This window comes from Strix aluco, chromosome Z, assembly GCF_031877795.1.
Source record: "Strix aluco isolate bStrAlu1 chromosome Z, bStrAlu1.hap1, whole genome shotgun sequence".
Classification (NCBI taxonomy): Eukaryota; Metazoa; Chordata; class Aves; order Strigiformes; family Strigidae; genus Strix; species Strix aluco.
The window spans coordinates 38,436,346-38,453,534 of record NC_133971.1 but is presented as its reverse complement, the minus strand read 5'-3'; the positions used below and the strand labels follow the sequence as shown (position 1 = coordinate 38,453,534).

At 44.8% G+C, this 17,189-nt stretch overlaps 1 protein-coding gene across 6 annotated transcripts in view; it reads right to left on the bottom strand.

Moving 5' to 3' along the window:
• Nucleotides 1-243: 243 nt before the first annotated feature.
• Nucleotides 244-17,189, bottom strand: part of SMC5 (structural maintenance of chromosomes 5) — a 75,892-nt gene continuing 58,946 nt past the window's right edge. For 5 of the 6 annotated variants that reach the window (XM_074813178.1, XM_074813177.1, XM_074813181.1 and 2 more), the window contains one exon: nucleotides 5,147-10,615. In XM_074813178.1, coding sequence (XP_074669279.1) covers nucleotides 10,475-10,615 — 141 coding nt within the window. In that variant the 3' untranslated portion in view covers nucleotides 5,147-10,474. Of the gene's footprint in view, nucleotides 516-5,146; nucleotides 10,616-17,189 lie in introns of those variants that run through there. The other variant, XM_074813179.1, reaches the window with a different exon arrangement.

The window sequence follows — 17,189 nt, the reverse complement described above, 5'->3', positions numbered from 1 at the left end:
TTACAGATCTGTTTTCAGTTTGCAGATGGACTTAGCCCAGCATACACCAGACTGGACACACACTTCAAAATGCTGTTTTACAAACTAGTGATCTGTAACACTGTAAAATACCAACTACCAACAGTTTAATCAGTTTTATTTTTGTACAGTATTCGTATCCTTTATAAGTTATTTTGCTGTCCTGTTTTGTAAATCACATGAAATTGTAAAAAAAAGAAAAGGAAAAAAAAAAGTAGGCATAGATGTTTTTGTATATATGTATATATATATTCTCCAAATAAAGAAAAAAGGAATAAAAAAACCCTTCATGTTGTTTTGAATTATTGGAGTCAAGCAGTGGTTGTGTAAACCAGTCCAAATGATAATGAAAAAAGTACTGCTGTACATGATGAAATCCATGAGTTGAGTGGTGTATGAACCAGCTTCAAAGGTCTTAGTGTTGCTAGTCATTATTTGCTTGGGTCTTGTTTCTCTGCTTTTCACAGGTGTTTTCACAGCTATTCCTTCTGCCGACACTGCAGGGAGACAGACATAACCTGCAGTGGGAGAAAAGTGTCCCCTCACCAGCATGCCCCCGCTCCCAGGAAGTCCCTCTCCCATTGCTCACTGGCTTTTGAGCTCAAACTGGTGCTGTCCCTCACCCCATGCAGCTGCTCCACAAGCTAATGATGCTTCAGCCTGCACAGCCACACTGCTGCCTTGAGATTTCCATTGGTTTGGAGGGGTTGCTCATGTAAGGAGAAAAAAACCATCCACTCAGCCTCTGAAGGAGGGAAAGGCAAGGAACCCTGTGCCAAAAAGTTCACTGACATTTACAGTCACTGACATTATGGTTGCTAAAAGCAACTACTTACACGAACTAACTTAACCTGGTACATGGGAACAGTGCTAGGGTGTGACTGCAAGCAGAGACCCTGGGTCCAAGGGAATATGTAACCCTCCAGCAATGCCGGCAGAGACAGAGGGGTGGAAGCGTGCCATCTGCATCTGGAAAAAACTTGTAAGCAGCCTCCAGATTTGACTTGCTGAGCTGGAGTTTTCTGTTCTCAGGTTGGATGGCCAAAGGACAGATACAACAAATTCAGCACAGGGTTTTCTTTTTTTAGCTTGTCATTGATTTTAAGAATAAGGGACACAGGACTGTGGCATTGGCCTCATTCCCCTGCAATCCCATCATAAAAGACTTTCCATAAATGTATCATTCTTCACCTTAAACCCTTTAATATTTGTCTTTAGTGCTCTAATTGGAACAGCTACCAAAATCTTCCAGTGTAGAGAAGACCTTAGCCTTAGAAAGATGTTTCCAGCCACTGAGATCTAATACACTCTACAGAATAGTCTTTGCCAGGAGTGATGTAAATTTTGGCTGGAATAGGTACAACATGCGAAGACTGGGTGCACCCCAGTGGATGCTGGCAGAGTTCCACAGTGACATGGGGAGATGTGACCCTCAACACAGACCAACTGATAGAGAGAACACAATTTCTACAAGGTGAATTTTCATTTCTCTTGTCTTTCAAGGTCAGAAGAATGGAAACATGACATAAAATGCCATAAAAGTCCAGTTAAATGCCTACAGAGTGGTTCAGAAAGCCACATGCAAGGGTGGCTTTCTGAACCTGCCTGCTAGGGTGACTAGAATGACTTTCGCCTCCACGAGAGCTTAAAACAATGTTGTTCAGCACTCACTCTTTCAGGGCTAAGGAGTCAGTGAGGTTTCCTTTCTGCATCAGAGCCCCATAACAGCAGCTACTTTCTCAATGGCTTTGACTTTGGAAACAAAATCTCTTCCAGGTTGAGCTCCTTGCACCTCCCAGCCACATCTGGCAAATTACATCAACAATAACTTAATGCAAAGTCAGAATTGTCAGAACAATGTACTTACCCAAGTCCTTTGTAAGGGACTGCCTTAAAGCAGGGGAAGCTTTCCCAATGGCAAGAATTTTGCAGCAACCATGCTTTCAGTGCCATGCTCTACTAAACGGAGAAACGCCATGTTCCCTAAAATACCTCCTCAAACACTTCCACAGGTATTATGGAAATCTTCCCATTTCAAAAAAGGAAGGTCTTGACCGGCATCAGTTCTAATCCTTAATAGACACTTGTTTCAGTATTATTACACATTGTATTTTTTCAGTTCATGTACCTCTATATGGAGCTCATGTATACCTTTTGGGGTGAGAGAGTGGAGTCCCTGTTGTCTTCAGTCTGTATTTTTGAAGTTGCTACAACTGTTACTGTTTTTTACTGGCTTGTGGTCCCCACTTAACAACCGATAAACATTGTATTGCTTTTCATATCAAAAGCCATCAGACTCTGTTTCAGTATTGTCTGGTGCCTCTTAGACCATGTTAATGCCAATCAAAGCAACACCTGGATGTCCACACAGCTGAACATCAGGTACAAAGGAAATGGAGTGTGTAAACTACAGGACTAGGAGAATCACTGAGTAAGTAGGTAAGGACAGCTTACCATCCCAAGATCCAAGAAAGCCCTATGGGAATTCAGAATGCATGGAGAAAGAGCACAATGTCAAAGCCCTCCTGACATTGTGCTAAAACGGTGCACAGAAGTCTTGGGCTTTCCAAATGCCTTCTTCTTCCTCTTCTGGCTAATGGGCAGCGGCCAGAAAGAGAGCAGCAGATGTTTCAGGAGATGCCAGTGTAACTTACATGAAAGCTCCCTGGAGAGACCACATGTAGAGGTTTGGGCTCTTCTGGTGTCAACCACTGCTTTAGTGGCCTTGAATAGTGTTTCCAAGCTGAAGACTTCTGAGAGCCTATGAAAAGGCATGCTTAACTGCCCTGTCAAAAAAACACACCCAGATGCCCTGATTTGAGCCCAGAAGGCAACTGAGCACCACACAGCTGCTTGCTCACCCCTTCCCCCTCAGGAATGGGAAGGAGAAAGTAAAGAAAAAAGGCTCAGGAATCACGATAAGGACAGGGAGGGATGACTCACACCCGTTATGGTCACAGGCAAAAGACAGACTCGTTAGGGGAAGAAAAAGAACATCAATTTATTTCAAACACTAACAACACCACTTAGCAGACAGAGTAGGACAGTAAGAAGCATTACCACATCTTAAAAACACTTTCTCCCCACCCCTCCTTTTTTCCTGGGTTCAGCTTTGCTCCTGATTTCTCCAACTCCTGCCCACCAGCAGTGCAGGGGGACAGGGGATGGGGGTTGTGGTCAGTCCCACCACTCCTTCCTCCTTAGGAAGAGGACTTCTTGCAGCCTTCCCCTGCTCCAGCATGGGGTCCCTCTCATGGGAGACAGTCCTCCATGAACTTTCTGCGACATGAGTCCTTCTCAAAGGCTGCAAACTCTTCCTGAGTTGCTCCAGTGTGGTCCCTCTCACACGTTGCAGTCCTCCCAGAGCCAAACTACAACAGCGTGGACTTCCCTCAGTCCCGGACTTCTTCAGGCACAGCCACCTGCTCTGGTGTGGGGTCCTCCAGGTGGACATCTGCTCCACGTGGACCTCCACGGGTGGTTGGGGGGGCAGCCTGTTGTCTCTCCATGTGCTGCCTGGGAGTCTCTGTTCCAGGTGCACCTCCTCCCCTCATTTCTTCCACTGACCTTGGTGTTTGCATAGCTGTCTCCTTCACAACTCCACCTCACAACTCCCAACTCCTCCTCAGCAGGTTCCCCCTCTTAAATATGTTTTTCGCAGAGCTTCAGCCACCGTCACTAATTGGCCCAGCCTTGGTGAAAAGGCGGGTCTGACTTGGAGGTGGAGGAGCTCTGAGAAGCTTCTCACAGGGGGCCACTGCTGTAGTGCCCCCCCCCCCCCCCCCCCCCCGCTATCAAAACCCCACCACACACAAACCCAGCATACCAGAGAAAACCACAATTGTGTTATTAGTCTATGCAATGCTGGAGGTAAATCACTGTCTATGTTTTACTGGATTATAGAAAGTCAATACAGGCCTTACCTAGAAGCTAAGCTACATTCAGTTCTTATGTCCAATGAACCATTTTTCTCAGAGGTATTATTTTTTAACTGAAACATTTCAAGGGGGACAGCCTTACTGTAAACTCCTTCAAAATGAAATAAAGGAGATTCTCCCAATATAACTTACTCCAATAAATTTTCATTAGCAGTACATTTTATACAGCAAAGTGTATTTTAAATACTACAAAAGTTCTGACCAAAAAAATCCTTAATGAACAACAGCACAACTGGGCTGAGAAGAAGACATGAAGTGGATCAAGATTCCTCAGCCACTCAGGCCCATAGAAAACTGTAACATCAGTGGCTTTTCACATGAACATACCTTTTAAGCATCACTGCAGCAGCACAGAGTGGGGCCAATACTGTTGGTGGTGTCTGAGAGCAAGTGCCTTTGTACTCCTTGCACTGATCATCTGCTTTGGATTTACTCTGTTTGTAATTCTTCAGGAAAACCAACAACAGAAAATACCCCAGCAAAAAAACCCCAACTAAACCAACCAAACGTTTGTTGTCCGTGAAAAACCTATTGCGTGTCCCAAACTGAATTAAACCAGTGCTAGCGGATTGCAGTCAAGATCAAGCAGCATAATGTTCACAGTCTACAACTTTGATTACAAACTGGGGACAGGAGAATTGGAGACTTTTCCCCTTTGAATTACATGATCCTGATTTCTTTAAAGCATGTATTTACTTTGAGCCATCCATGTTGCATGTTACCTGTGCCTGCATGTTACATGTCATCTGCGCTGCTCTTTTTCACGGCTCCCTGATACCTTTCGCCACCATCTTCTCAGTTTTCATCTGTTCCCTCCTTCATGCAAAACCAGCTTTGTCCACCATTGTGCATGGTTCCTTATCCCCAACAAAGTGAATTTTGTCATTCCTTTCCAGCTTACTTCCCAAATAAGTTGGCAGTCTGCAAGATGATGCCTTGCTCTTCCACAAATACACACTGGGCATATTTGCCACGACTTCATGTACTACCAGGTGCAATAATTGACAAGAATAATTTACAATACTAAACTCTAGCTAATGACATGAATACTGTCATGTTTTGAGACTAACATATACTGATGTTGTGGGGTAACCCTGGGCACCAGCTCAGCCCCAGCCAGCCAGCCACTCACTCTCCCCCAAGGGTATGGGTCAGAGAATCAGAAGAGTACAAGTGAGAAACCTCCTGGGTTGAGACAAAGACAGTTTAATAGGGAAAGCAAAAGCTGTGTGCACAAGGAAGTCAAAATAAGGAATTCATTCACTGATTCCAATTGGCAGGCAGGTGTTCAGACATTTCTCCAGAAAAGCAGGTGACCACCACACATTACTTTGGAAGACTAACTCCAAATGTCCCTCCTTCCTCCCCCAGATTTTACTGCTGAGCACGATGTCATATGGCATGGGATATCCCTTTGGTCAGTTGGTGTCAGCTGTCCCAGCGGTGTCTCCTCCCAACTTCTTGTAAACTCCTTATGCTGGCAGAGCAGCGTGAGAAACAGGAAAGGCCTTGATGCTGTGCAATCACTGCTCAGCAATAGCTAAAAGCAGTACAACTGTCAAAAACCCACTGGCTTAGCGAGAATAATAGATCAGCACAAGACCAGACAACTGGAAAATTACTTTGAGAGCAACTGGGGAGCAGAATAGTTGAGAAAAGCTGCTGGAATCTGGTGGAAAGCAGAAAGATGGGAACTACTGGCCGGGGATTGCATCATTGGGAGAGCTGAGCCACACAACGCCATGTCAACATGTCGGCTGCTATAGTGCTGGTTATCACTTCTTTTACCTTCTGTCTCTGATGTTGCTACTTGCCTTTTGTTTTCCATGCTGGCTTTCCACCCTGACACAGTGGTGCCTGGAAAGCTAAACACATCTGGTTCCCGCACTCGTCTCCCCTCTCCTGTTTAACAGTTCAGTCTTGTCAATGGGTAGTTAGCAGTAACTACTAAATGAACTACTTAATGAAGTAAAATGCAGTAACTACTAAATCACCCCCTGAATACAAAACACTGCTTTTCATCCAGGCTGTCCTAATACGCAAAGGACAGCTGATCACTGAGCCTCACAGAGGAGTGGCTCTTGGCAAGTCTAGTCTGTGAGTGCAACCCCTACGACTTTCAGATGTTTAGGCTAGTACAGGAAGAGGAATTTTCTTGGAGCAGAGGTGGATTTAATTCACTTCCCCATCTCCTTCCTCTCCAAATTATGATGTACTGAATCCTGGGTTTATTCTTAATTAGCACAGTACTGGGAAAAAAATGCTTCTGTAACAAAAAGTTCTAGGAAAAATTATTTTGGACATTGTGTTTCAGTGAGTCAGAACTGAAGAGAGTAATTCTGGCTCAAAGTTATTTACAGTGAAGCTAGAATGCCAAGGTTCCCCCCACCCCCCCCTTCCCATGCCTCCTGCCAGACACCTCCCATCAGATATTGTGCCAATCAAATCAAAAGAAACTACAGTGCACCTTTCAAGCAGCAGGCCAAATGAAGACAGGAGAGAGGACAGGGCAATGATGCATGCAACATCAAAACAGCTTCCATAAAATTACAATACATACTGATGTAGTTACTAGGTATTGCTGAGACAATATAGCCCTTCACCTCAGTGTCGTGTTCCTTCCCCAGCAAAGGTGGTGTTGGATGAAGGTTGTGGGGTGCAGGGACAAGAGAAGGAATTTTGTACTATGTGAGACCATCCCCTAGCCAGCCCCCACGGATAGCCACAGCACCCCTGCTCAGCTTAGCAAACACTTGAACATCTTGAATTCTAGATCTTCTCACATGTCCTTCCCTCCCCCAGGTAAACCCCACTACCCAAAGCCTAAGTGTGGACAGCATAGCAGTATTAGACAATGTTAATGTTATGCAGGTATCTGTAAAACAGAATGGCAAATTTCACATCTTATGTATCTGTTTGCTCCAATGCTTTGCTTTCAAGAAAACACTATGGAATGACATGTGAAACAGGCAAAGAAGGTGAAAATTAAGACCTATTAGTTAGAGATGTTCAGAAAATTAAGAAGCCTTACTAAGGGAACAAGCAGGTAACTGCAGGCTCATGGAAGAAACCCAAGTCAGTTTCCACAATCCACAGGAAGCAGTGTTTGAAGATGGTCCAGAAGCTTCTAGAAAGGAAGCATCAGCCAGAGAGCTCAGAAAAGAGAGGGCATCTTGGCATGAACCATACACAAGAGCCTCCAGTAGTGTTAACTCTTAAGTAAAACTTGTGATCAGGCCTGGAGCAGGTGCCTGTCCTGGTCTCTAAAGAGCAACCACCATCCTTTTCCATAAGCATCCTGCAGCCCAGATCAGCTCTGTGTGTCTCATCATCTCTTGCAAACTCCAAAGCCTGGAGAATAGATGCTCCCAGTCAGCAAGAGCCTTAACAGGCCTCGTTTATTTTCTTCCAATAAAAACCTAAGCTTCATGTAAGCATGTTAAAAGCACTGTAGTTGTGCAAGGCTCCCTCCTCATTCTAGTCTGCTGCTTCATCTAAGCAATCTCTCCTACTTAACAATAACATAACACACACGAGTGCCATTTACAGTCATAAAATACAGTAAAAGGTGACGTATAAGTGCTTTTCAGTATTTGGTTTCTCAAGATCTTTTTATTTCTCAAAGTCACAATTTCCATGCTGCCTTCTCTCTTTGTCTCAGCACATGAGTAGACACAGATGTTTGTCAGAACTGCAGATGGTGGTGGAAGAGGATCTTTCCCATAGTCTTCAGCTGTCTAAACAACAGGGAAAAGTATTTTTGGGAGAAAGCTCTATTTAGACTTCAGCTGACAGGACTATTTGGGGTCTTTCCACTTCTACATTTTTGAAAGGTCCTGTCTAGTCAGCAGAAAAAGTTGGATACTACATATATATTTAACCTAAACTCCCACTCATTCCCCTTCCCCTTCTCAAAGTTACACTGAAATTAATTCCACGGGTTTTTATAGCAAGAGTCCCTGAGGAGCTGAACAGCAGTAGCAAAGCATAAGGAACAGCAAGAAAGCTGGCAGCATGGAAGGACCCTACAATGCGGGTAAGGAATGCTAAATAACGCTGTAGCTACACTAAGCTACTCAGTGTGGATTTTCATGGCTGAATACACTATCCAGTCCAAAAGACTTCCTTTTAAGGCAGAACATATCTGTATGTGGACGGGACGCACCTGTCAGGAATTAGGTGGCTAACAGGAACATGTGTATGGGAGGCACAGAGTCATGTTGTATAGCCCATTTGCAAATAGCAATGGTTGATTTTATATACGAAATTGGTTTTACGGTTCCTTTTTAAAGGCTTTAGCTAGCAGAACTGCTGGATAGTGAAGCTCTATTGGTCAGTAACATGACAGTGGTACGGTTTGGTAGCTTATTACACTGCCTGGAGTAAGGTAATATGAATCACAGTGCAATATTAAGATTGTAGCCAGATACATCAAAATCAGGACCTCAGGTCAATACTTGACAGACCTCCAAGGAAAAAGCAAACACCCACAAGCCCGTTGCCACACTTCTGCAGTGGCAGGCACGTATCCAGAAGACATACTTTTTGAGACAGGATCTGAAGTGCCAGACTCTTGAAATAAGTCAGACTTACATTTCAAACCTCAGCCTGAAACATGAGAAAGGAACTGAATTCTAGGAAGAAATACCACAAGGTCTAAGATGACAGTATTAAGAATAGTCAGTGTTGTCTAGCCATAGAAGAATTGAGTCCTAACATGTGTTCATGTAAGTAGTTTCACTAATTTAGACACTGAAAACAAATTGCATTTTTCATATAGTGATCCTCAGAGACTAAACAAAATGTATGTTCTTGCATTCAATTTAAGAAAACCCCCCAAATCTTAGGGTTATGAGAATCCAAGTATTTTGAAGATCAAAGAACACATTTAAAACCCAGATCTTGCAATACGGTGGACGGATAGGCCTGTAGCCTCAATGAAGTCGAGGATACTCTGCTGGCCCACTCAATCCCTGGACTACAGCCCAAGTTTCCACACTCTTTTTAGTTCTTCTGTCAAATATTTGTGTATGGACACTAATCCTCATGGAACTTAGTCCAGGAACTCATTTCACAGTCAGATGGAGCTCCATTGATAACAGTGGCCTGTGATATAAGAATGTGTACTTCTCTATTCCCTTGAAGGCTTGTCTACTCAAAACAATTATAGTATTTAACTTTTAATATCTGGAACCTTTCAGATCCTAGGTTCTATTTTGCAGCAGGTTATTTTATCTCTAACATTCTAATGTAAAAAGCCTGGCATCTCAATTCCATTGGCAAAGTTCACTGACAGGATGCTGTTAAGAAAAACTCCCACTCAAAATGAAGTGGACACCAAATTTTATATAAAATTCTATTGAAGGCTACTCTCCTCGTGAAAACAAGGATACTGCATTTTTTCAGATGGTGTCCTGGGACTCCAGCATTTTTACATACATTCTACATACCAATTAGTTTTCATTTCTTTACTCTTCACAATTCAGTATTAATTTTTATTTATAGTTAACTAAATAATTGGATTTTATTTTAAGTATTCAGCATTCTGCTGATAACATCTACTTTCAAATGCTTAACAGCTATGGCCAAAACCCCGCTAGTTAATTTTATGGCTATCTTTTGAAAAGCCACTGTGTATACAACCACTCCAATGCAGCCGAAGCCTTGTAAAAGCCTCCTGGTTTTAACCTACATGTGAAATCAGCAGGACTATTTATTCCATCTATCACCAAAAACCACACCAGTTTTACTTAAAAAAACCAAAAAAAAGTGATATATTGCTCAGTTTCACTTCTGCAAGCTAACTAGCTCATTGTTTCAAAAACACCTGGCTCTTTGTCAGTCAGTCTCTTTGCTGAGAGAGACTTGCTAGAAAAATAAAGACCTTATCCTTCCGGGAAGAAAAAAATGGAGCATTAGCTCAACAACAATAAATAACAATAATAAATTATATTACTCTAACAAATAGTATATTCTTTATATTAACTTCAGGTGTATTTTCACAAAACCAATGCACAGGTACTTGCGAACTCCATTCTCTTCTTGCACATCATCATCTTCATTCACTCAGAAAGTTTCCATTTCAATAGGAAAAGTCTGAGGAACATCCTTAGCTGTGGTAGGGGAACACTATTTACCAAAAGTGAATTCCAATTTGGGGGGCAGGGCGGGGAAGAGAAAAAACAGACATAGAATTAGTCCAGTATAACCTAGAAAAATTAACTGTACTTCTGATGCTACATTACTAATAAAATAGCAAAATACAAGAAACTTCCTTTTTATTTAAAAATACTATTGGAAAAAAAGTAGGTTCTTTGAAGACGCTGCTATGAAAGATTTGTAAAAACATCACGGACTTCAAATCAAACTTCAAAACCAAACACTTCTAACACAAGTCTTAAAAATCAAAGTTCTTAATCATCAATTCTTTGCAGGTTCTCATCTTTCACAATTTCTGAAGTCCTGAAAGCCTGATGTTGCAAAAAGTTCTACAAAAACATTATATATATATATATGTATCACTGCTCATCCATCCTTCCAAGTCGCCGCCGCCGCCTACAGAAAGACTTTAAGTCCCATTTGTTTGACTCCAACATAAAAGGTCCATTGTAGACAAATAACACCGTCATCTTGTCACTGTAAGTGAGATTCTGCAGGAGCTGGTGAAAAACACAAAAACCAGTCAAAATAGCTAGACGAGATGTTCCCCATTATCTAAAAAACCAAATCACAGAATCATCTAGGTTGGAAAGGACCTTGAAGATCATCTAGTCCAACCATTAACCTAACACTGACAGTTCCCAACTACACCATATCCCTCAGCGCTAAGTCGACCCTACTCTTAAACACCTCCAGGGATGGGGACTCCACCACTGCCCTGGGCAGCCCATTCCAACGCCTAACAACCCGTTCTGTAAAGAAATGCTTCCTGATATCCAGTCTAAACCTTCCCTGGCACAACTTGAGGCCATTCCCTCTTGTCTCATCACTCATTACTTGGTTCAAGAGACTCATCCCCAGCTCTCTGCAACCTCCTTTCAGGTAGTTGTAGAGGGCGATGAGGTCTCCCCTCAGCCTCCTCTTCTCCAGACTAAACAACCCCAGTTCCCTCAGCCGCTCCTCGTACGACCTGTGCTCCAGACCCTTCACCAGCTTCGTTGCCCTTCTCTGGACACGCTCGAGTCATTCAATGTCCTTTTTGTAGTGAGGGGCCCAAAACTGAACACAGTCATCGAGGTGCGGCCTCACCAGTGCCAAGTACAGGGGTAAGATCACTTCCCTGTCCCTGCTGGCCACGCTATTGCTGATGCAAGCCAGGATGGCATTGGCCTTCTTGGCCACCTGGGCACACTGCTGGCTCATGTTCAGCCGGCTGTCAATCAACACCCCCAGGTCCCTCCCTGACTGGCAGCTCTCCAGCCACTGCTCCCCAAGCCTGTAGTGCTGCTGGGGGTTGTTGTGGCCCAAGTGCAGCACCCGGCATTTGGCCTTATTGAACCTCCTACAGTTGGCCTCAGCCCATCGCTCCAGCCTGTCCAGGTCTCTCTGCAGAGCCTCCCTACCCTCGAGCAGATCAACACTCCCACCCAACTTGGTGTCATCTGCAAACTTACGGAGGGCGCACTCGATTCCCTTGTCTAGGTCATCAATAAAGATGTTAAACAGAAGTGGCCCCAAAACCGAGCCCTGGGGGACACCACTCGTGATCGGCTGCCAACTGGATTTAACTCCATTCACCACAACTCTTTGGGCCCGGCCATCCAGCCAGTTTTTTACCCAGCGAAGCGTGTGCCCATCCAAGCCGCGAGCAGCCAGTTTCACCAGGAGAATGCTGTGGGAAACGGTGTCAAAGGCCTTAATGAAGTCAAGGTAAACTACATCCACAGCCTTTCCCTCATCCAATAAGCAGGTTGCCCTGTCATAGAAGGAGATCAGGTTTCTCAAGCAGGACCTGCCTTTCACAAACCCATGCTGACTGGGCCTGATCATCTGGTTGTCCCACATGTGTTGTGTGATGGTACTCAGGATGAGCTGCTCCATCAGCTTCCCAGGCACCGAAGTCAAGCTGACAGGCCTGTAATTTCCTGGATCGTCCTTCCAACCCTTCTTATAGATGGGCGTCACATTGGCCAATTTCCAATCTGTCGGGACCTCCCCGGTCAGCCAGGACTGCTGGTAAATGATGGAAAGCAGTTTGGCGAGCACCTCAGCCAGCTCCTTCAGCACCCTCGGGTGTATCCCATCCGGTCCCATAGACTTGTGTGTGTCTATGTGATGCAGTAGGTCACTGACTGTCTCCTCCTGGATTGCTGGGGGGTCGTTCTCCCAGTCTCTGTCTTCTGGCTGAGGAGGCTGGATTCCCTCAATACAACTAGTCTTGCTATTAAAGACTGAGGCAAAGAAGGCATTAAGCACCTTATCACTTGTTACCATGTTTCCTCCCGCATCCAGCAGGGGATGGAGGCTCTCCCTGGTCTTTCTTTTGCTGCTCACATACTTATAGAAACATTTCTTGTTGTCCTTGATTGCTGAAGCCAGATTAATTTCCAGCTGGGCTTTAGATCTTCTGATTTCTGCCCTGCATAGCCTCACAGCCTCTTTGTAATCATTGTGAGTCGCTAGCCCCTTCTTCCAAAGGCTGTAAACTTTCCTTTTCTCCCTGAGTTGCAACCAAAGCTCCCTTTACAGCCAAGGGGGTCTTCTCTGTCGCCGGCTTCTCTTACAGCACCTGGGGACTGCCTGTTCCTGAGCCATTAACACTTCCTTCTTAATGAGTGCCCAGCCTTCCTGGACCCCTATACCCTTCAGGATTGTCTCCCAAGGGACCCTGTCAAGCAGGTGCCTAAACATGACAAAGTCAGCCCTTTGGAAGTCCAGGATGGCAGTTCTGCTTCCCCCTCTCCTGGCCTCTCTAAGAATAGAGAACTCTATTATTTCATGATCGCTGTGCCCTAGTCGTCCTCCAACCGCCACATCATCCACCAGTCCTTCTCTGTTCACAAAGAGGAGATCCAGCAGGGTACCTTCTCTGGTTGGTTCTCTCACCAGTTTTGTCAGGAAGTTATCTCCACACATTCCAGGAATCTCCGGGACTGGTCTCGCTCTGCTGTGTTGTATTTCCAGCAGATGTCTGGGAAGTTAAAGTCTCCCACAAGAACAAGGGCAAGCAATCGTGAAATTTCTCCTAAATACCTACAGAATATTTCACCCACCTCTCTGTCCTGGTTGGGTGGCCTATAGTAGACTCCTACTACAACATCTGTCCTGTTGGCCTTCCCCCTGATTCTAACGCAGACACACCACCCTGTCTTCACTGCACTTGTACTCAAAGCAATCGTAACAGTCCCTAACATACAGCACCACCCCACCACCTCTCCTTCCTTGTCTGTCCCTTCTAAAGAGCTTGTAGACCTCAACAGGCGCACTCCAGTCATGGGAAACATCCCACCATGTTTCTGTAATAGCCACATCATAATTTTCCTGTTTCATCATGGTTTCAAGCTCCTCCTGTTTGTTACCCATGCTGTGTGCATTGGTATACATGCACTTCAGATGGGCTGATGTTTTGCCCCCTTCCCCCTTCAAATCTAGTTTAAAGCTCTGTCAATGAGCCCAGCTAACTCCTGCCCCAAGATCCTCTTCCCCCTCTGAGACAGGTGCATTCCATCTCATGCCAAATGGTCTGGTGCCCTGTATACCAACCCATGACTGAAAAATCCAAAGCCCTGACGGTAACACCAGTCTTGGAGCCACAAGTTCATCTGTTGAGTTCTCCTGTATTCTTTTTCATCCATCCCCACAACTGAAGGGATGGAGGAGAACACAATTTGTGCCCCCGACCCCTTAATCACTTTCCCCAAGGACCTGAAATCTCTCTTAATTGCTTTAGGACTTCTCCTAGTAATGTCATCACTACCTACTTGAAAGACCAGGAGAGGGTAGTAGTCCTTGGGTCTCACTAGAGCAGGGAGTTTTGCTTTGAGGTCCTTGACCTGGGCCCCAGGGAGGCAGCAGACTTCCCTATGAAACAGGTCCGGTCTGCATATGGGGCCTTCGGTACCCCTCAGAATGGAGTCACCCACTACAATGACTCTTCTGGGGTTCTTTTTAGAACTGGGTTTAATACCTGGTCTAGAATGACCCGGCCTTGGTGGACCTTGGTCTTCCTCCTTCTTTGTCTCATTTCCTTCCTCCTTCTCTTCCTCACTCAGAAGTTCCAGGGCCCTGAATCTGTTGTGGACGGACACCATGGAAGGTGAGGGAGGTCGGGAGAGGATTTTCCTGCCTCCCCGAGCAGGGACCTGTTTCCAGCCTCCCCCATCTCTTAGGTCCCCTCCTTCTGCCTGGTAGCAAGAGGTTGAGGGATTACCTTCCTCCTTTGGAACCTCCATTTGCTCCTGTTGCTTTAGGGGTGCTAGGGTGTTATCCACCAATCAAGTTCCCTTTCACACTCCCTAATACTTCTTAATCTTGTGACCTCTCCTTTGAGTTCCACCACCAGGCTGAGCAGGTCATACAGCTGATCACAGCGCACACAGGTGTTATCACTGGTGCCTTCCAACAGGACTGACAGTCTCAGACACTCCCTGCAGCCCTGAACCTGGACCGCTGCATGTTTGCATGGCAGTTCCGTCTGGGTCGTCACGTTCTTTCTGGTGGTGGTTTTGACCGGAGTGGAGACCATGGTTCAGTCTACTCGTGGAGGACAATAAGAGAAACTAGCTCAGATAGGCTCTAGAGCCCGGAGATAGACTGCACCCTGTCCGCTCGCCCTGCCTGCGCAAACTGCCACGCAAACTGCCGCGCAAACTGCCGCGCCATGCCCTGTTTGCCCGCCCTGTTCGCGCTCCTGGTCACTCGTGCTCCCAGGGGGCTGCTCTTGTACGTGAGGGGCGTGGGGTGTCACTCCAGTCTCCGCCCACTCTGACTCACTGCCGCCCTCGTTAGCGGCAGCTCACTCTTCCCACTCAGGGGGGAGGCGACTTGAGGCTCTCCCTCTTCCCTGGGCTTCTGCCTTCACAGCTTGCAGTTTTGCCGTGGGTTTTTGATGCTTTCAGGAGGGTCCCCCGCCGCTATCCTCCTCCTCGGAGCCCCTCTCCTCAGCAACTCAAAAAACCGTGAAGGACGTCTATGTAAAGCCTTAGATCTATAAAGGTCAGTATAGCAGGATTATAGCCTTTCTGACAAATTATGTATATTTGTTCCTAGAATGCCCCCAGAGAGACTCCACTCATTCTTCAGGCAATTTCCACGCTTCACTATTCTTACTACAAGAAGATCTTTGTATCTAATCTGTACCTTCTTGCTGCAAATGAGTAATTACTCTTTTGCCCTTTCCACAATGGGCAGAGAATACTGGCTGTTTTTCCCTTTCTGCCACGGCAAGGCAGGAGGTAGAGTTACTTGGGCACAATTATTATGTTTCTCTTCAGCCTCATGCTCCTCTGAGCTAAGCAATGTCCGTTAGTGGAAACTCAAACCTTTCAAAACTTCTTAAAAGTTGCACTGCTGTCTTCTGGAGTTAACTCCAGCCACTGTACTACTTTTCTGAAGTGTAACAGCCAAAGTTCGATGCTTACCATCGTCCAAATCTTGTCAGGCACAAGCCCAGCAGACTGATAGATGTCATGCAATCTCTAGGGTTATCTGCAATGCTCAGGAAGACTTTTAGCAATTTACTTGCAACTGATGCTCAACTTGTCATCCACAATAACTTCTCTCTCTCCAGTCATTTAGGCATTTGTGCCTTAGACCAGATGCTGTTGCTGATTTTTTGCCACTTAAATACCAAGTCCTATGGTGACTGAAACACATCCTGTTTTCAAATAAAGTTACCTAATCTAAGATTGTTTGGAATTCTAATCTTGCTCTACAGCAAAGAAGCATTCACTCCCAACATGGTGATTATTTGCACGTTTAATAAATGTAATCTGTTTCAGCACAGATTGATATTAAAAATACTGATTTTCAAACCCAAGACTCACTCCTAAGGAACATGTTCAGTTCATCTACTCATTCTGACAGTGAATCACAACTATTCAGAATACAATTTTCCTAATCAACTCTACTGCATATTGATCTACACACCTTTCCCTCTGTAGCTTGCTTAAAAATATAGCTGGGGAAAGTGTCAATATACTGAAAAAAAAAATAACAACAGTTTTTCCTGTATCCACAGGATACATACACAGAACCTAGCTTAGTATGGCAATTTGTCATACTTTCTAGTATGTGATTACATACTTGCTTTCTAGTAAGTGATGACATACAGCACAGGCTCAGGAACTGCAGGTAAGCCACTGGAATAGCAGAGCCTGGCTTTCTCATCAGCCTGCTCTGTACAGCCCTTTAATTATCCTCCAATGCAGCCCACTCAAACTATCTCATCAGCTAAAACCTTTACATGGAGTGCTATCTCAATAATGTTCTTTGTGGTAGGCCATTACAACTTCACCATGTTAACCGTGGTGACCACCTACTTGCAGCTAAGAGAGGGAGGGAGGGAGGGAGGGAGGGAGGGAGGGAGGGGGAGAGGGAGAGAAAAGAAGAAGGAAATACCTTTGGCCACCTCTTCATAATGCCATCCGTTGTTGCTGAACAGTGGTGCAACACATTCCTTGATTTTCCTCTTACCATAAAGTTAAATGGACTTTTTTTTAAGCCTCTGCAATTTCTTACTTCTGCTTTCTCATTTTTACTCTTTCTGATTAGCTCTGCACACAATTTTCCCCCTGCTCTATTCTTAGTAATTTGACAATGAACACAACTTTTAAAACAGGCTCTGAACCCTAGACAGTAACTTTCTACAGTTCCTTATAGGTGAGAAGCATTATAGTTACTAGAGCTATTCTATTCTTTCAACATCCAAACCACTGTCTTATTTCTCAAAGCAGGAGAGAGCACAGAAAAGCACATCCAGTAAGGAGAGAAACTGCAAAAAGACAAATGGGAATACGTAACACACAGAACAAGAAGGAAGTATGTGAACAGGAATCCACCAAACTGTGTGGAGTTAAGTACAGTGCAAGACCAGAAGGAACAACAAGCATCACCTTCCTCCTTCTTTCACTCAGATAAATGCTGTAGGTGTTTTTTCTCAGGTCCTTCAACTGCTTATTTACAGAAAAGAAGAGCACATACCGGCCAGATTTTCTAAAATACAGTGAAGTACAGGATGCTGGAGAACTGATATCTTAATAAAAAGTGTACAGCCCATTACTGAATGCTTGTCTC